Source organism: Heterocephalus glaber, unplaced genomic scaffold (assembly GCF_053883595.1).
Source record: "Heterocephalus glaber isolate CG9 unplaced genomic scaffold, H.glaber_assembly_v1.0 deba00001689, whole genome shotgun sequence".
NCBI classification, from domain to species: domain Eukaryota; kingdom Metazoa; phylum Chordata; class Mammalia; order Rodentia; family Bathyergidae; genus Heterocephalus; species Heterocephalus glaber.
The window spans coordinates 14245653-14265288 of NW_028258414.1; the positions used below are offsets into that span (position 1 = coordinate 14245653).

General features: G+C 55.1%; 1 protein-coding gene across 1 annotated transcript in view; it reads right to left on the reverse strand.

The window, feature by feature from the left end:
• Nucleotides 1-486: 486 nt before the first annotated feature.
• Hcn4 (hyperpolarization activated cyclic nucleotide gated potassium channel 4) overlaps nucleotides 487-19636 on the reverse strand; it is a 36782-nt gene continuing 17632 nt past the window's right edge. Inside the window, exons 2-8 of the mRNA XM_004855510.3 lie at nucleotides 16148-16571; nucleotides 8756-8917; nucleotides 6534-6752; nucleotides 3310-3456; nucleotides 2966-3206; nucleotides 2198-2362; nucleotides 487-2106 (exon numbers count right to left, since the gene is read on the reverse strand). Coding sequence (XP_004855567.1) covers nucleotides 656-2106; nucleotides 2198-2362; nucleotides 2966-3206; nucleotides 3310-3456; nucleotides 6534-6752; nucleotides 8756-8917; nucleotides 16148-16571 — 2809 coding nt within the window. The 3' untranslated portion in view covers nucleotides 487-655. The remainder of the gene's footprint in view (nucleotides 2107-2197; nucleotides 2363-2965; nucleotides 3207-3309; nucleotides 3457-6533; nucleotides 6753-8755; nucleotides 8918-16147; nucleotides 16572-19636) is intronic.

Consider the following 19636-nt stretch of genomic DNA (forward strand, 5'->3'; position numbering starts at 1 on the left):
GGATCGCACACGCATGTGCGCACGTGTGAGTCGCTATCTACATGGCTCTACAGAGCGCTACATAGCTATACATATACACATCTTACATACATATACATAGACATATTCATATACATTATCTCGCTACAGTTACAGTAGAAAAAAACGCAAGGCCCTTGGGGCCCTGGCCCGAGTTTGTCCCTTGTCCCAAGGACTCAAGAGTCTGAGGGTCCCCAGAAAAACACCCAAGGCAGTCCCTTCCTGGAGTCCCATCAGAGTGGGGCTCCAAGTTCACACCCAAGGGGCTGACGGGAGCTCTTGCTCCAAAGTGAATACAATGACAGGTCTGCTGCAGGAACCCCAACAAGGGTCACCTCCACCCACCCCGCCCCAAAGTCCCCTCCTGTCTTCCTCCGGCTTCTGCCTCTGGGCCTTGCCTGCTCCCCCGTCCCTCCCTCCCTCTAGTGCTGAGTATTAAAATAGTCTATAAAAGCAAGTGACCAAAAATCTATAGCTCTAAAGAATACCTGGTTATTTTCTGCTGTCTTTTGTTTTTTCTGGGGTGTGTGTGGGTTTTTTTAATGATAATTATTATTGTTATTGGTATATCTCCTAATCACAGTTAAACCTGAAAGAAAGAAGGGAGGGGGAAGAAAGAGGGGAGGGAGGGCCCCACTCATAGATTGGACGGCAGTTTGGAACGCACTGGCTCAGACCTGGCCCCAGGTTCCCTCTGGGTTGCAGCAGTCAGAGGGGGCCCCCCAGAAGATGTGGCTCTTGCCCCAAACAAAGAAAGAGGGGGTGGCAGAGAACCTGAGGATGTCTTCCGAGGCAGGGTGACATGCTGGCCGGGTGTGGCACCAGGGGGCCTCCCAGGAGGACCAAGGCCCCCGCTGCCAGCCCCGGCCCTGGGGAAAAGCGGGAAGGCGGCCACAGACTCCCCCGAGGAGTGTGGGGAGGCTCGGCGGAGAGTCTGTGCCCCATCCTGGGGGAGAGCTGGCTGAGAGGCGGAGATGAGCCTGAGGTCCTGGGTGAGGCGGCCAGGGGTGAGGGGAGGTGTGCCCTGGCGCTGCGGGACCTGGGCTGGGGGAGGGCTGGATACAGGTGGCAGGAGCAAGGAGCCATGGGAGCCAGAAGCCCGGGGCGGGGCACTGGGGAAAGTTCTTGGGGGGCCTGGGCTGTGGCTGGGGGGACTGAAGCCTCCTCGGGGGGTAAAGGCTACCAGGGAAGCCCCCCCAGAAGGCCCCGCCACAAAGGATGGTCGCTCAGGCTGCCGTAGGGGTGTTTCTGGTGTACTTGGTGGGCCAGCGGCCAGCCCTGGGGACAACTCCCCAGGAGGCTGGCCCAGCTGCCCAGGGCTGGACAATGGGGACCTGGATGAGGGCGGGGGTGGCAGGAAGTGCTCCAGGAGTCCCAGGCCTCCCCGGGCACCCGGCAGCAGGGGTGGCAGCTGGGCGGCCTGTGGGGAGCGGGCGCCCGGCTGCAGTGGGGTAAGGAGCGGGGAGTCAGAGGAGGACAAGGAGCCACCCAGCGCCTTGTGGAAGTGGCCAAACCCAGCCGTGGTGGTGGCAGCTGCGGCACAGGACAGTGTGGAGGCTGGTGGGGAGCCACAGGCCCTGGGTGGCGGGGAAGAGCTGGAGGACGGCAGGAGGGGGCTCAGTCCAGCGGGCGCAGAAAACCCAGCCAGCTGTTGGATGTGGAAGGAGGAGGAGGATGGAGTGTCCACCTGGGACGGGCTGCTGGCGGGTGAGGCAGAGCCCAGTGCCGACGGGATCAGGGACTGCAGCCTCTTCAGATGCCTGGGCGTCTGCCCAGCCCCAAGGTTGCCTAGCCCAGGTCCTGGTGGAGGGCGGAAGATGGCAGCAGGCAGGCGAGGGTGGTGGGTGAGGGCGATGGCCACAGACGTGGTGGCGGCAGCGGCCTGCAGCGGTGCCTGGATCAGTGGAGTCCAGATGACAGGCGTGGGGGTCGGGGTGGCAGAGCCGGCAGCTTGGACTCGGTGTGCACAGTGGGCCATCTCACGGTCGTGCTGTACAATCTGCTGGATTATCTCATTCTCCTGGTAATTGAAGACTCCTGAGTTGAGGTCATGCTGGACTTTGTGGAGGAGGATGGAGTTCTTCTTGCCTGAGTCATAGAATAAAGAGCAGGCTCAGGCCGGCGTGGGGCCAAGGGGTAGGAAGTGAGTTCATGCAGTAGGGAACCGACCCGGCCTCACCGATGCGGTCCAGGCGGTCCAGTGCCACGGTCTCGAAGGCCCGTCGCATCATGGGGTACTCCTCCAGCACCTCGTTGAAGTTGTCCACACTCAGCGAGTACAGGCGGCAGTAAGTGTCGGCCCTCACACTGGCCGTGCGCCGGCCCCGGGTCAACAGGCAGATCTCTGCAGGGATATCAGACTCAGCAGGGCTCCCCCAACCTGATCTTGATTCCATCTGGTACAGAATCCTCTCGGGCTCACAAGACTTATCCCCAGGGTGTAGCCACACTGGCTGCAAAATAGGTATCTGACAATCTCCCGTCTGGGGCCACCCTTCTGCAGTGGGCCGAATGCCCCTCATTCCCTGCCTGGACTGCCTATGCGGAAGCTCTAATCTCAGTGTGATGGATCTGGAGATGCGGCTTTGGGGGGCGATTTGGTCACAAGAGTAGAGCCCTCAATTGGGATCACTGCCCCCAAAAGAGGCTGGAGAGATGGCACACTATCTCTCGCCCCCTGAGGACACAGCAAGATGGTAGCCCTCTGCAGCCTGCAAGCGGACTCTCACTGGAGCTGACTATGCTGGCACTCTGATCTCGGACCTCCAACCTGCAGAGCTATGAGAGAAGAATCTGTGTTACAGCAGCCCTAATGGACTGAGGCACCCTGTGCTGAGCTCACAGACACCCGACCTCCAGGACCTTAGTGCCTCCATCTACCAGGCTTCTGTCCAGCCTCTTCCCCTGGTAGTGGCCCCTACTCCCCAGAGGGCCCTGGCCACCTCACCTCCAAAATAGGAGCCGTCAGCCAGCTTAGTCTCTTTGTTGCCCTTGGTGAGCACGCTGACCACGCCGTGCTGGATGAAGTACATCTTCTTGCCAATGGTGCCCTCACGGATGATGTAGTCCCCGGGCTGGAATACCTCAAAGCGTAGCTTGGTCAGCATGGATGTCACAAAGTTGGGGTCCGCGTTGGCAAACAGTGGCATGGAAGCCACCAGCTTCCGGCAGTTAAAGTTAATGATCTCCTGCTCCAAGGTGGCACAGATGGGGACACAGGAGGAAGGAAGTGAAGGGAGCTGCCCAATGGCCAGCCCCGGCCCCACCCCACCCAGGCCGCTGCCAGCTCACCTCCCGCAGTGGCTCGCTCAACTCGCCCAGAATGCTCTCTTCATCAAACATCTTGCCCTGGTAGCGGTGCTCATAGTAGTCGTGGATGCGCTGCCGAGTGTCAGGCGGGAGCTTGTGGAAGGACATGTACTGCTCCACCTGCTTATACTGAGGACAGGGACAGGAACAACATGTCACCTCCAGCAGCCCCATCAGGTGACCAGAGCCAGCTCCAACCCTGTGGGCTTTCTTGGACAGATAGGGGGTTCATCAGTGCCCAGTCCTCACTGTGCTTGGTACTGTGGAGATGGATAGGGGACCTGTCCAGAGCCCAGTTGCAGGATGTCAGCTGGTCAGGAAGGGGATCAAGTTTCCCCTGAACATCTTCCATTTCTGTGTTATACTGGGAACATTGACTCTGGAAGGGGAGGAGCTCTTTCCTGTCGGTGGCTGGTAACTTTTGAGAACAAAGCGGAAGCAAGGATGCCTGGCCCTTTATAAGGTAAGTATGTGCCTGAGACCCTGAGTCACCTTGTTGAGAGCAGCTCTAGCCCCAGGGGATACATGGGGGAGGAGGACCTTCAAGCAGAGGTTCAGGTGTAAGAGCTTTGTGAGCCTAAGTCTCCAGGGCTGAAACCAAATCAGGAATGGCCCTTCCCATCCTGGCAGAGAAGGCTAGACATTGCTCAAAGACCCCTGGATTATAAGTTGGGTGTGGAGTCCTAGGACAGGAGGACGAGGGACAGAATTGATTAGGCAACAGCAGACATTTCCCACACAGGAAGGAAGGGAAGTCCCTTTAGCCTCAGGAACCATGAGGAATAGGGGAGCCCGTTCTTCAGTATCAGGGGCTCTTCAGAGATGCCGATGGGCAAGTGAGGTCTGGGGCAGGACACTCCCCGAAGTTCTTGCAACCATCCTGCCCTCTGTCTGCTCTAAGCTGTGTGAATCCCAGGGATCGGTGACTTCCTGGCTGGCTATGGGGCAGAGGCAGCAGCACATCTGGAGCTGTGCTTTAGAGAATTCCCCCCATAGCAAGCAGGGGTGGACACAGCGCAGGAGTTAAAAGGTTGCCACCTTGGTCCGAGGGAGAGGTGGTAGTGGCGACAGGGAAAGGTAAGACATTTTAGAGAGATTTATGAGTGAGTCAGGAAGACTTACAGAGCTATCAGGCCAAAGATAAAAAAAGGGAAAATCTCAAAGGAGAAGTCACATGCAGCTTGACTCAGGCCCGATAACAAACACTAATGCTTTTTCTAAACTTATCCCGGGATCCTGGTACCAGACTGAACCTCCAAGCTGGTCTCAGACTGAGGCCCAGGTCACACACTAAAGCCCTGACCTATTCTAAGGTTGAGTCAGGTGCTATCCTCTAATTGACCCTCGCCTGACCTGGGTTAAGTCCAGACCTTTATAACCCGATTCCTCCTCTATCTCCCCTCCCTAACCCCTACTTCTAACCCAGAACACTTTGTTCTGATCAGGCTGGTTTCTTCCCCACATTCATACATCTTTGCTCATGCACAGACTGGCCCAGAGTTCTCCACCTTCTCCTTCCTCAGCTTCCCTGAAGCAAGCTACTCTCCCCTCCCCCAGTCCTGTAGGCTTCCCCGAGCTCTCCTCCTGGTGTCACCAGACCTGGGCCTCCACACCCGAATGGTTGCCATCTGCTGTCCCAGGGGGGACAGCAGCCCAGGCAGATGGGCAGCCAGTGAGTCAATAAATCCTGAGCCCTACTATGTGCCGGATGCTAGGAACAACACAGCTGGATCCTGCCCTCAGGAAGCCATGGCCTGGATAGGGAAGATGGATGTTCAATACACAGCTACATGTGATTAATTAATTACAGGAGAGCAAGGTGCTGTGATGGAGAAACAGAGGGTGCTGCGGGGTCACATGATGGGCGGGGAGACTAACCGGGTTGTAGGCAGCAAAGCTGAGGCTGAGATGTGAAGCTGTCAGAAGAAACAGAGGAAGTTCCAGGTAGAGCCCAGGTGTAGGCCTGGGGCAGGAGGGAGCTTGGGCAGGATCTGAGTGCAAGAAGGGCAAGAGCTAGACTGTGGCCTCAGCCTTCAGGTGAGAAGACACTCCTAGAGCTAATCTATATCTTAGGAGCAATGTGAATTTCTCAAGAGTTTCATGCAGAGGAACAATTCAATCTGATTTATATTTTTTTAAATGCTCTTCTCCCTGCTTCAGGAAAAGTGGATGGGAGCAACAGAGAGGAGCCTGCTTAGCCAGTGTCTTCCTCCACGAACACAATGCAGGGATTGTGTGATTCCTCACGGGCCCTAGGACGAAACTCCTCAAACTGTACCATCTTACAAATGAGGATGGGCACAGGGAAAGCAGCAGCATGCCCAAGCTCACAGAGCTCGCCAGGGGAGATGGCAGGGTGACCCAAGGCAGCCCGACTCCAGGCCTCAGCTCCTGGTCACTGTGGTGAGGAAGCTGCTGCAGAAACCCAGGGAGAGGGAAAAGCTGGTGACAAGGATGGACAGAACCCAGAGAAGGGAAACACTGCTTTGAGGTGAGCACTAATGGCAGAGACAGCAAGCATGGCTCCTGCGGTTCATTAGCGAGGGGGGGAGTGGGGAGTGTGGGGGCAGGGAAAGTGTTCTGATTTTGGACATGATGAGCTCGAGGTGTCCAGGGAGACATCCAATGAACACTGGAGCTGCGAATGAGGTGGGACTGATTATATAACTGGGCCCTACTGCTGGGGATGGATGCAAAGTATGCAGGGGCGGGGGTGGTAGAACAATAACACCTAGGGCATCTAGGTGGGATCAGAGAGCTTAGGGGCCAGCTACCACGTGATGACAGGAAGAAAAGCCAGCAAAGGAGAGCAAGGACGAGCCAGAGAGACGAAGAGGAAAACCATACAGTCATAGAAACCCAGTGAGACGCCTAGGAGCAGTGGGAACCCTATAAAAATGCCAAGAGGCAGAGCAGGATGAGGTCCTAAGTTTAAGGACCTACTCATTGTCCATACTAGGGGCATTGGTCCTTGGTATGGAGGGGCAGGCCCCAATCAGAGCAGGAGGGAGGGAATGTGGGTACAGACAAAAAGACATTTACAGGTTGAAGGGTATGGAGATGAAGTAATTTTCATCTAGGAGATGTTCTCTTCACAGGGCTGACACTTGGGGGCCTGGGAGCCCACTAGCTGGTCCTGTGTGCTCTGTCTTGCACAGGATCAAGGGGCAGATCCTTCTGAGAGAGCCCTGGGCTCTCTAACCTACCTTCTCCTGGTACTGGCGGCGGGAGGAGTCCAGGGACTGGATGAGGGCGGTGGCATGGCCAATGAACATGGCATAGCAGGTGGCACCCACGATCATGCTGAGCATGGTGAGCCAGACGTCAGACATGCCCACGGGCGCCTGCTTCCCATACCCGATGCACAGCATGTGGCTCATGGCCTTGAAGAGGGCGTAGGAGTACTGCTTCCCCCAGGAGTTGTTCTGTGGACAGATGTATGGGTGGACAGAAGGGAGTGGGTGAATGGGCAGAGGTCTCTGAGAAGGAAGGTCCTGCCCACTGGCACTGGAAGATTCTTAACCTCCCCAGTGGTTCCCAGGCTTGCCATTGGCTGAAGTCCTTGGGTGGGGACAGGAAGGCCCATACTGGCAACCTGCAGTGATAGTTATTTCTCCCTTAGGCCTTCCTCTTGCAGTGGGGGTCACCCTGAGACCAGAAGATCTATCAGCAGGCTGGGAGCCAGCCTAGCCCTGGTCTGACCCCTTAGCCCCAACGGGCAGCCTGCAGTCTCCTGGGTGAGTAGCAAAAGGCTCCAGGCTGAGCCACCCTGCTATCCTTCACTTGGTGACACAGCTCCATCCCCCACCCCCTAACAGCTGCCAAGTGATGCCCACTTCCCCACTGACCTCAATCGTACAACCATCTACACCTCCCCTGGGGGACGGCTCTGCAGACCAAGCTGCAAATTCTGGCCTCCTTTTGTGTAAGCAGAAGTTAAAACTGTGAGTGAACGAGCGTCCTACAGAATGCTGTCCATATCTGCCCACATCTGCTGGGCCTGCTCTCCTCCCACTGCCCCCAACGGTGGACTCTGGTCCAGTGCATGGGGCAGGAGGGAGGGAGGCAGGGAGACTCCTGGCTATTTTTGTCTCCAAAGCCAGTTGATGTCTCAGGAAGGCTTGATGTGGGCATGCTGGGCTCAGAAGGGCCATCTCCTGAATTCAGTGCCTGTGTAGGCCTGTCACTTCACACAGTGGAAACCGCCCCAGGTGAGGTAGGCCCATGGCCCCATCCCCTCGGTGTCTCTTCTCACAGGGCAGCACATATGCAGAAACCCACCCTGGGAAGAACCTGCAGAGCCCCCGCCCTGGGCCCTAAGCATTTCTGTGGGCACAAGACTGTCCCCAGCACCTGCAGGAAGGAAGGCAAAGGATCCCACAGAACTGCATGTCATGTTCAAGGTCACCATCCTGGACAAGAGCAGAGCTAGTTCCTGGATGCTGGTGGCTCAGTCTAGGCCACATCAGAGTGGGTAGGAGTGATACCCAGGGGAACAGGGCAGCCCCCACCCACCTCCCCTCAGAGCTTCTGCCTCACTGCCAGGCTCTGGGGACCAGGAAATCAATCCGTGTGTGGCAATTCATTTACACTTAGCTCATCAAAAGGCTGTTTTGTAGAGGCCTGTTTAATGCTGAAATCGCCTCAGGGTCTCTTTCACCTCTTCCAAAGCCAGCTTTTCCTCCCCTGGGGCTCTGGGGATTTGCCTTCAGACCAAACCAAACAGACTAGGAAGAAGTCTAGGGGAGACAGGGGTTCCCCAGAGCCAGAGAAAGGCACACAGGGACAAGGTTCCTCCACCCTACTGAAGCCCCCACTGTCCATAGCAGGGTTGAGGGTTCTGCCCTGGAGTCCTGAGTCCAACTTTTCTCATCCACCCCCAGGGTTGGGCTCCGTCCTACCTGCCCTCCCTGCTCAGGACTCTACTGGTGACCAGGGTGTGTGTTTGGGGAGCTAGGGACAACCCAGCTCTGTCCCTAGAGGAGAAAGTGGCCATGTACAATCTGGCAGGTCCGCATGGGCTGCCAACAGTCCTCTTGCAGCCTGCTTTCTCAGGCTCAGTTTGTAGAGGGCAGAATAGGAGAGCAGGACCATCAGCCCAGTTGTGCCATACTGACATATCCAAGGTCTCCCAAGTCAGTGTCCTTGGGTGAAATCAGACCCAATATCAAAGCTCTCAGTGGCAGTAGAGGCTATAAGAAGGTGGCAGCAGGAGCTCACAGCCAAGAGTACTGTGAATGGATTTCTGGCCTGGCAGCAAATGCTTGGGACTGCAGTGGTAGAGCCATGTGCCCTTTGGCACCTGGCTGGGACCTCAGGGGCCTACATGCTAGGACTCAGGGGTTCTGACTTCCTAATCTTCTCTACCCATTTGTGCCTTCAGAGAAGTGACTCCAGCCAGGAAGGCGGGCCAGCTGGGGACACTCACCACCATGTCATTGAGGGACACCCAGCAATCACTGGGGAAGTCCTGCAGCATGGGCACCAGGAACTGCAGGCAGCCGTCCCAGTGGCAGAGCAGGAGCATCATGCCGATGAGGTTCACGATGCGCACCACAGCGCTGGCCAGGTCATAGGTCATGTGGAAGATCTGCCAGCAGAGGGGAGACATTGGCACAGACAATGAGTGGCCAGGAGGCACAGAGGATCCCTCCCATGAGACCCTAGAGCAGCTGAGGCACCACCTGCACCTCCTTCCCAGAGCAGCACAGTGCAGGTCCAGGCCGGGGCAGGGGAGAGAGGGCATCAGGCCAGGCCCCTGAAGAGGCAGAGTGCAGGCTGGAGGGCCCAGGGGGATGTTCCTGGCACCCATGCAGATGTGGGCCCGCCATGGGAGAGGCAGCCATCCAGGTTGCATGAGAGGAAGACACCTGGAGCTCTATGTAGCCTGGGGCATGAGGATGCCAGGGAGAAGCCAGCCTGAGGCGCCTTGAGGACAATGGCCTGGAGTTGGGCCCAAGGCACAATGTGTCCCTAAGCCTGTCCCTGGATTCTCAGGACCCAGCACCAGGCAGTGGGCACTACAGAGACTGCAGAGGGGTAGAACAGACCCATGGGCTCCATGTTACCCAGGCCTGGCTCCCACCCAATTCCTAGCTGTGTGACCTTGTGAAAGTCCTCAGACTTCCCTGATCAGGTTTTCTCATCTGGAAAATGATGATCAAAATTAACTGAGTAGGTTGTCAAAAGAATTAAATTATACATTTAAAGTACTTACTACTGAGTATAGAAGTATTCAATAAATTAGGAGCCATTATGAACAGATAAGTTATTATGAATAATTAATCTTTATGATTAGTTAATAAGTACCAGTGGCAGGGTTCACCTTTATCCTGGAGTAGAGTACAGCGGCACCCTCGACCCCAGCCCACTGAGACCTGCTCATCTGCACCCCAGTGGTCACATGTGGGAGGCTGTAGTGTGGGAGGGCCCAGCATCCCTGCCCTACCTGCGTGACAGGGCGGGGAGGAAATGGAGGGTAGAGGGAAGTCTGGAGGGAGTCTCTGAAGTTCTGGCATTGTTTCTGGCCTTGGAAACTTGGGGGGTACCTCCAGCCACCAGCCCCACATTTTGATCTGACTTTTCTATTCCTAGCCAAATATACCCCTCCTGGAAAGGGGCTTTGGGTCAAAATGCTACAGAGTCCTACCTGAAGCCCATTTTAGAAGGGGAAACTGAGGCCCAGTGAAACAGACTGTAGCTATTCCAGCCATCAGCCTAGAAGTCTCAAGACAGCCAATGCCCCTGGCAGCAGAGACAATGGCCAGTGTGAGGCAGGATGGCAGCTTACTGTACAGCAAGGGCTGAGTACCTAGCTGAGCATCACAGAGGCAGGCCTGGCCCTCTGGTGAAGCATCTAGGACAAGGGGACAGATAGAGAGCCACAAACCACAGGTTTGATATTCCGAGTTGTAAATCAGGCTGAAAACCTGTTAGAGAAGATATGTGCTACGTACACCATGGTAATGCCCTGGAGGGCCAGGCTTGAGACTTTCTGAACACTACACCAGAACATGGCTCACCTCTCTTCCCTCCCCTGACTCTGTCCCACAGTGAGGGACCTCAGCCCACAGCCAAGCTCCGTCCATGCCACCCCTACACACAGCTGCAGAGAGGAGATCTGGGTGTACACAAGAGCAGGAGGGCCCCCCAGGGCACAGACCTGAGAAGGGGCCTGGAGCCATCTCAGTCAGCAATGCTGGGTCCCAGGTTCCCCTGGGAGGCCTGGGAGGAGCTTCAGAGTCCTCACTGTGAGGAGGACATCCTTCTAGAGTGTGGTCCCAGTGGGGCCCTTCTGCCCTGGGTCTCAGGCAGATACCCTGCGAGGGACCCGAATGTCTGCTCTCTGTCCCCAGGAGGCCAGCCCGGGTCAGTGCCTAAGAAAGCCCCTTCATGAGGGGAGCACGCAGGAAAGCTTGCCCCTGCTTGCCTGGAGCTTATAGTCTGGCTGGGGAAGTCAGTCACACCCAGGAAAGGGACTTGAGAACAAGAACAAGGGACCCAGCAACAGAGCAGGGAAAGGTGGGCGGATGGGCAGAGAACTGGATGGGCTCTCAGCTCCCTGCCAGATGTTGCTGTGGGCTGGAGGCCACACACACACCTCCTCTCACCCCTGATGTGCCAAGGTAGCAGCAATTCTCCTGAGGATGTCCTTGGCTGTGGGCACCATTGATCTGGGGCATCCGTGTAAGTACCCTGAGGGGAGTCTCACTGCAAAGGAGCTCTCCAGGATGTCCCCTATCCCACGGGACCCCAAACACAATCGCCAATGCTCCTCCTCACCTTCCTTTTCCTTTCTCTTTAATCCCTGAAATGCCCCAGTTTCTTGTTATGCCCAAGACACAGAGGTAGACAAGAATGACAGATTGGTTCATACATCCAGTTTTCTCCCTTTCTCCAGCTGGACTCACCCAAAGCCTGTTCCTCCCCATCTCGCCACTGGCATCACCATTCATTCAGCTGAGCAGCGAAACCTAACAGCCAGCCTGGATTCCTCCCATTCTCTCCCCCTCCCCACAGCCAGTCCACAACCAGTCTGGGTCCTTCGGGCTCCCCTTGTAATGGAGACATCCCCACTGCGAGCCTAGTGTGGTCCTATGCTAAACACCCCAGATAACTGCCCCAGCCTCCTGATAAGGCTCCCTCCCCTCCAATCCATTCTCAACCAAGCAGCTAGAAAGATCCCTTCAACCTTATCACCACTGCACCTGGGAGTGCACTCCGTCCGAACGGGCGCCTCAGTGTCCTGGTCCCCAATTCCTGCTCGCCCCTCCTCCTCCACTGTGCCCAAGCCCCCCCCCCCACCATGGATTTTCTCCCCATTAGAGTGGAATTCTCCCTCTAAAATGATAGTGCTCCATGAGCCAGGGGTCTCTTCTGTATTTCTCACTTTGTGTTCCTCCATGCTTGGCAGGGGTAGCCACCAGGAATATGTGTGATTGCCTCAGTACATGCATGCATCGGGAAATGAATGAATGGAGACCACACGGGAGCCAGAAAAAGCCTGGGGCCTTGCCTAGAAAGTGCCCCAGGCTGTCACGGCCTACTGTCACTGCTCCTCTCTATGAATCACTCTGGACTTAAAGACAGAAGCATCAAGGTTGGACTATTTTATTTTGGTTTTTTTGTTTTGTTTTGTTGGTACCGGGGATCAAATTCGGGACCTTGCGCTTGCAAGGCAGGTGACGGCACCACTGAGCTACATGCCCGGCCCAAGGTTGGACGATTTTAGTGCAATGACTTCCTTTCTTTTTGCATCATGTGTTTTTCTTTTCTTCATAGTTCATTTTCCTCCAAGATCAGGTTTTTGCCTAATCTTGCCTTTATTGTGGTCCCAGCCATGGATATGTGAGAGCACATGGTAGGGTCTCAGGAACTGAGAAGCACTTAAAGACAAAGGTGATGGGCATGGAGCTGAGCAGGGCCCCCAGTAGTGTACACGGTGCAGGTAGAAAAGGCCAGGTACTCTGGGCCAATGCAGCCCGCAGGGCAGCCCCCTTTGCCTTTGTGAGAACAGCACCACGGTCTCCTCCAGGAGGACAGACTTGTGCATCCTACAGAGAGCTTAGCTGCCAGCACCTGGGGCTGAGTGACGAAAGACGGTTCTGACACTGCAAAGCCAGAGTAACAGCACGGCCAAGTCTGAGCTTCCTGGGCAGAGCTGGATGGGGACACATCTACCCTGGCTAGGAGGGAACCCTAGCTTGTAAGGACACTCACCCCACCCCATCCTCAACAGCATCCGAGACACGGTTTATAGAGAACAAGGCTGATGTTGCTGGGAGAAACTGCTCGGTAATTGTGTATCCCACCATGGGCTGGGGCCCCAGGCCACCTGCCAGGCAGCTGCCCTGGGCAAATATTTGCCTTGCTCTTTATATTTCATTAAAACCCACTTTTATGATGTTGGTTTTGACTGTGGGGGTTGTGCACCTTCATTGCCAGGCCAGCCCTGGCCTCGCCAGACAAGCAGCTTGGGCAGTTCCCCGTCCTCTGCCTGGTGCTCTAGAGGGCAGCACAGCTTCCACCCGAAGCACCTGCTTTTTCTCTCGGAGTCTCAGTTTATCTGTGAGATGGGTCAGCAACGCCAAACTTGCAGGTCTGCCTTGCAGACCAGATGAAACAATGTCCATAGGTGGCACCCAGCAGGGACTCTGCACATATTGTTCCTTTCCTTCCCTCTCTTTCCCAGCGCTCCAAACACAGGTGATTTCTCCACGCTGAGGAGACACCAGAAACTGGCGGCGAGGCTGACGAGGAGTTCCCACGAAGGCCTCTTCTTGGGACTTGGTTGAGCTGGGTCCCAGGGACTCATTTTCCCCAAGGAAAAGGACAAACATCTACCTGTCTCAGGAACAAGGGTCCACACGGAGGACAGCAGTCCAAGGCCTGGGAATATGGCACAGCCAGGAACCTGAGTCCCATCCTGGGACCTGAGTCCCCCAGGACCTCCCCTCCACCTTCTCCACTTCTCACAGATGCCAACCTCTCCGGTCAGAGAGGGATGGAGAACTCGAGAGCCAGTGGGGAGGGACTGGGCAGAGGCCTTCTTCCCCTAGCCTTCCTGCCATTCTCTTTGCCAGTGCTGAGGGAGGAAGAGGCCTATGGGACAGGGCCCCGGAGTGCTGGGCTCTGAGGGGAACATCGGAAGGAGGCTGCCCAGGGTTTCTAACAATAGCCTGCATGCCTGTACCAAGCTCACACCTCAGGAGGGGAAAGGCTGGCTGGGAGAGGCTCAGGAGGGAGGCTGCTGGCCTAGATGGCACAGGCCGGAGGCAGAGGCTGTGCCCCTCCCAGGGTGGTCTGCTCCCATCCTGGACCACTCCATCCACCCTGCCACCAATGCCTAGGACAGCTTGTGTGGAGATGGCTGACCAGGGGTAAGGAGCCTCAGGAAGCTACAGCTTCACCAGGGACCTTGGAGAAGCTTCCCCTGCACAGGAAGGAGACCCCCACCCCCCATCCCGGGGCATCCTCCTTCAGGCCCTGTCAGCCACAACCATGTCCTCAGGGTGAGCTAAGACCAGGCTCCCTAAGAGACAAGCTGGGAACTGAGCCTCAGGGAGCCACAGCCTCAGAGAACATCAGCACGTCCCTGACTACTGGAGAAATGGCTCAAAGAAGGAAAGACACTCACACAAGTAACTCAAGAGGAGACAAAGCAGGGTTACCTCTTCTCAGTATGTCCCTCTCCAGGTCTCATTGCCTGGAAGGCCCTGCTGCTCCCTCCAGACCCAGCTGAGTCTGGGAGAAGCCCACGGCAACAGGAAGCTATACAGGGCCTGGAGACGGGGCTTCAGGGGCCAGCTGGGAAACCCCAATCCAATCTCAGGGGCCCAGGGGGAGTCTTTTGCTGGGCTGTATGCTGAACAGAAAGCAGCTCAAAGCAATTTCCTCCCCAGCTGGTAGGAGAGATAAGGGTGTACGTGGAGGCAGGAGAGCCATCCATCTGGCCTCCTGGGATCTCCCTTCCTGCCCACAAGATTGGGTACCAATGCCCAGTTCAGAGACATGGCTTGACTTGAGGCCTGCTGGGGACTCTGCCTCCCCCACAAAAAGGTCAGGACTAGAGCTCGCCTAGTCAGCTCTGGGGAGCCCAGAGGGTAGCCAGGCCAGAGGTGCAGTGGGCGAGAACATAGCCCTGGCCTGAGTTCCCAAGATGTAAGGTGCAGAGACAGCCAAAAAAAAAAGCTTAGTTTTGTCCCAGGGCTCGCCCTGCCCAGCCACTGGCAACTCTGTCAGCTACCACATCTGTCCCAGTTCTGCCAGGAGTCCACCCTGTGACCTTGGGCAAGTCACTGCCCCTCTTTGTTGGCAGGAATAATGCAACATTTCCAAGCCAAAGAGAATTTCTGCCCCAGAGCAATTCTGCCAGGCTGGTGTAGGCACTTCTCCTGAGGCATGTGTGTTCACGATGCCTCTGACCTGAATCTGCCAATGCCCCAACCATCAGCCACAGTTGCTGGCAGCCAGGGCCCGGGCCGCTGTAAGGGGGTGGGGAGGGCACTTTGAACCCCAGTCAGGAGCCTTTCTATCTAATCCTGCAGGGATCCCAGAGGCCTGGAGACCAGCAGTGAGCTGCACGGCCCAGCTCACACGCCAAGGTGTCTCACCAAGGACATCTCTTCCCACCCCTGGGCACCCCAGGCTGCCAGATTGGGTAACATGGGTGGGTAGCACAGACAGACCTCAGCACCCAGCAAGGTCACCCATACTTTTTCCTCCCAAAGCCCCAGTGCTCCTCTTTTCCTCCTGCAGACAGACAACTGCTTCAGGCCTTGGATGAGTTAGGGTTGTTCAGAATAGTGCTGGACCACCCATTTCATTTGCTGTTTTTTATTAAGTTTCTGTATCCAGTGCCTACAACCCCTAGGATTGCTTTATGGTTTTTGTGCACACAGCTCCAGGCTCCATGTCTGGATCAGAAGCCTGGCCTGGGCTGCTGGAAGCCGCTTTGGCCTTTAGCACCAAGGCCTGGGAGTGCCCTGGACACTGACAGGGAAGGGGATAGAAGTGCTCCAATCTCTTGCCCTGACTGAGACAATCTTGAGGTATGGGGTACACTGTCCCCAGAGCTCCCTATGGGACTGGGCCCAAGTGCTCTGCATGGGACTCTGCTTAATGTCTCACCCTTTCTCACTCAGCTTCCTATCTTTGTCCATCTTTCTTCCCCACTCCCTTACCAGATTTTCCTGGGAAAGTTTCCCCCAAAATCACTTTCCCTTCTTCTCAGGGTCTGTCCCAGAAGAACACAATTGAAGATAGTTACCAAAAGCACTGGTACGAAACTCCCGATTTCTGCTTTCCGTGATGTATCTGCAGATCTAGCAAGCCTGAGCCCATTCTCGTGCGGCAACAAGTAGCTAGGGCTGAGTAGGGGCTGCTGAGACAGCCGGAAGGTGTGCTCTCCAGCTCTTCCCAGGCTGCCACGCTCCCTGCAGCCCTGGAACTGGCCCTTTTCACACCTTCACTTTCTCCATCGGCCCCAACGGGCTCACGAGTTTACAACCCTCACAATCCAGTGCAGTAGTTACTGGGGCAGCCTCTGGAGTTGATCAGCTCTACATTCTCGGGCTCACCAACTATCAAGTACACGACCTTGTGGAAATCAATTCCAGGGTCTACATGTACCTCTGTGGCACCTTCTGTGGGCGACACAGCCTTGAATGGGAATCCAGGTGTAAGGTGCTCTGTGTAGTACCTAACACGTGATGAGAGGCCAAGCAATGACCACATTTGTTCCCTTGGAGCAGGTTCTGCAATCTGACAGCCCATGTCCAATTATCTGAGATCACCAGAGAGCTTTGATTGGACCACTCACCTCTTCCCACTGGTGAATATATCGAATGAGGCGGGAGAGACGCAGGAGGCGCAGGAGGCTGAGGATCTTGGTAAAGCGGACAATGCGCAGGGCCCGGGCGGTCTTGTAAACCTCAGAGTCAATGCGCGTCTCCACAATGAGGAAGATGTAGTCCACGGGGATGGAGGAGATGAAGTCCACCACAAACCAGCTTTTCAGGTACTTCATTTTAATCCTCTGTGGGTCCAGGATGATCTCTGTGTTGTCCTCAACCACGATTCCTGTGCGGAAGTTGAGGACCAAGTCGATGAGGAAGAAAGTGTCTGATACCACATTGAAGACAATCCAGGGTGTGGTGTTCTCATCCTTGAAGAAGGTGATGCCCACGGGGATGATGATCAGGTTTCCCACCATCAGCAGCAGCATGGTCAGGTCCCAGTAAAATCTGCCCAGAGACAGAGGGGGTCAGTCACCAGGAGAGAGGGGACAGGTTATAGATTAAGGGCAGAAACTCTGAGGGGGAGCTCATGGGAGGGGAGAAGTCTTGGGAGATTCTGAGACACTCAAGGAGGTAGCACATGGGTACCATGAGGAGGCAGAGGTTTCAGATACAGAGAATGACAAAGAAAGGGGCTGTTCATTCACTAAGGACACCTTCTCCCCTGCCCTTCTGTGAGCTCCCCATGTGCTAGGGCTCCTCCATCCATCCCCACCCCCAGTGACAGTCGGGCTGACAAGCCACACAGGGATACCCAGAGACAAGCAAGAGGTTCTTTGGTGACAGCAGCAGCTCACTGCAGCCACCCCAAGCTCGGGCCAGGCTGCCCCGTTCTTCCTGAGGGATTAGCTGTGGCTGGAGACCGGCTGTCCAGCAGACATGCCATGGACCGTGACAGAGAGCAGGGTAAGTCCGGACCAGCAGGTGCCTGGGATGCAGAGCCTTGACTTTAGCTCTGACTTGGTCACCAATATGCTATGTGACACCAAGCAAATGCCTTCCCCATGCTGGGTCTCAGTTTCCCCACTGTGCAATGCATCCTCTTAGTCTGACCTAGCCCTTTCCCACTCTGGCTCTCAGGGATCCCCCTTTCATCAGAAAATATCTGTCACCCTCCCCCAGAGGTTTGCATGCTAAAATAGGTACAGAGGGGCAGAGACAGCATCAAAGGGAAGAAGGGTTGATGGGATGGAAGACTTCAGGCACCAGTGAGGCACCACTCAGTGCAATGAACGGAGACCAGCTTGGACTTCCAGCATCATTTCTCCCAAGGCTTCCAAGCACCTGCAGGTCCTTCCTAAGGGAGGCTGACTTGGGAGGGATCCTCAGGACAAAGACTCTCAGAAGTCAAGCAGTGTGAGGAGGTACAGAGGCAACTCACATGTCTGTGCTGGGTTATCTCTGGCTGGCCCAGAAGGGGACCTTCTGGAGTGTGGAGACGGCACAGGAAGGTACAGTCAAGACCTCCACTCACATCTCGAATGTCTGACCATCCATTCCCAGGGCCTGCCCAAGTACCAGGCATCCCCGGCCTGGCCCCAGGACCATAACTTGCAACGCTGAGCTATTTCCCTCTGCTATTAATTAAGACAGTTACACAGTGACAGATAAAGGTATTAAGTCCGGCAGAAAGAAGCATGTCCTCTCCTGGGTAAATAAACTTTCAGCCATCTTTAATTCTCTACTGCAGAGAAACCAGAAGGAAGGAAATGGGAGATAGATAAGCTCCCTTCAACACTTCAGAGGGTTCCCCGGACACTGAAGTTCCCCTGCCTGAGGAGTTCTGGGTTTACAGAGAAAAGACTTCATAGCAAACTGTTTTCTTTGCTAGGCTCAAAATGGTGCTGTGAGTCAAGGAGAGGCAGGGACTGCTTTCTAAAGGTGGGTGGGACAGCTGTCCCACATCACCCAGCTCAGGGAGGGTGGTTTCCAACTTCCAACAGCTCCTTTGAAAGTCAAGCCCTTTAAGGGCCTCAAGGCAGGGCCTCCTAGGTGCTAAAAGCTTCTCCTTCCAAGACTGCTGCCTAGAGGTCAACTTCAGCCTCTTCCCTGCCCCACAACCCACCCACCCCTTCTCCACCCCCAATACCCATAGCCTGCTGGGAGAACCCAACTAAAGCCTGGGGACACACCAAGCCATCACACCTTCCTGCGGAGAGTACAGCACATCTGCTCCTGAGGCTGGGAGAATGGCTTAGGCTTTGATGAGTGATCTTGGGCTGTGTGCACTCTCCACCCAGCTGCACATAGGTCACACAAAGACAGCTGTGTACACTCACTAAAAGCCCTTCCCAGGCATCCCCATTCACATACAGCATGAAAACACCCCTGTATACACACCACCATATTCCTTTTCATTTAATCTCTTAGGAAAAAGAAAACAAAACAAAACAAAAAAAGCTGTGGCATAGAGAAGCCATGGAGAGCCATGTGGCCCTCTGTATATAAAGCTAATAATACACTCAGGCTAGCAGAGTTTCTAAAATTAACAGATCGGGTGCAAGGCGGCTGGGAATGCTGACTCGGGCGGGCCTGCCACTTCAGCAAGTTTCTACACTTCCCCCAGATCTAGTTCCCTCAATTACAGACCAAATTCAAGACAGTAATTAACAAGAGAATGTTTGCATTTAGTGGTCTTCATAAAACCAAATTACATGAGGCAAAAACACCCATTTCCCTGCATTCTGACTAATTGTCTCAATCTTAAGTTTCCAGATGCTCAAGATATTTCTGGTGCCTAGTCTGGGCTGGGGTCGGAATATTAAAGCATTTTCCCCACAGACACTGTCCTGGGCCAGCACAGAGCTGCTGGGGTGGGGGGGGGCGGCATGATCTGTTGAGAAGCAGCACAGGCTCTGGGGCCAGCCAACCTTGGTTCTATTCTGGCTCCATCGTTTACCCCAAGACACTCGAGCTCTTCCAGCTCATCTGCTCAATGGACATAATCACAGTACCCAACTCTTAAAGTTGTCATAAGAGTGAAATGAACTGATATCTTACACGTCCTGGACTATGCTCTGTATTGTGAAATGAGTAAATAAATCATTCAAACCAACAGGTTTGCAGGCAAGAGGTGAGAGAGTGGTAGATTAAACCTTCCAGAGAAGAACCAAAGCAAAGCTTCTACTGGGAGTGTGATTGGAAGGGAACCTATACTGAACAAAGAGAGGCAGTGGAAGAAGGCAGGGGCCACAGTACTAAATGGACTAATTGGACAACAGAACCTATGGACCTCAGCATCCAGATGCCCAGAGCACAGGAAACCCACAGTCGCATCAGAGCATAAAGCTTGGCCAGAAAATACTTCAGGCAGTGGGGCAGAAAACCAGCCCATGCAGCCTAAGCATCTGGAAAGGTGGGTGAGAAGGGTGAGGCTAGGTAAGTACTTCTCAGGTGAAAGGGTGAGGCTTTGGGAGCTGCCCTTGGCCTCATGGACCACATTTCCAGACTCTGCCAGATGGTTGCACAGGCTCTGAAAGCTGTGCTAGGCCAGAGCCCCAAATTTTTTTCAG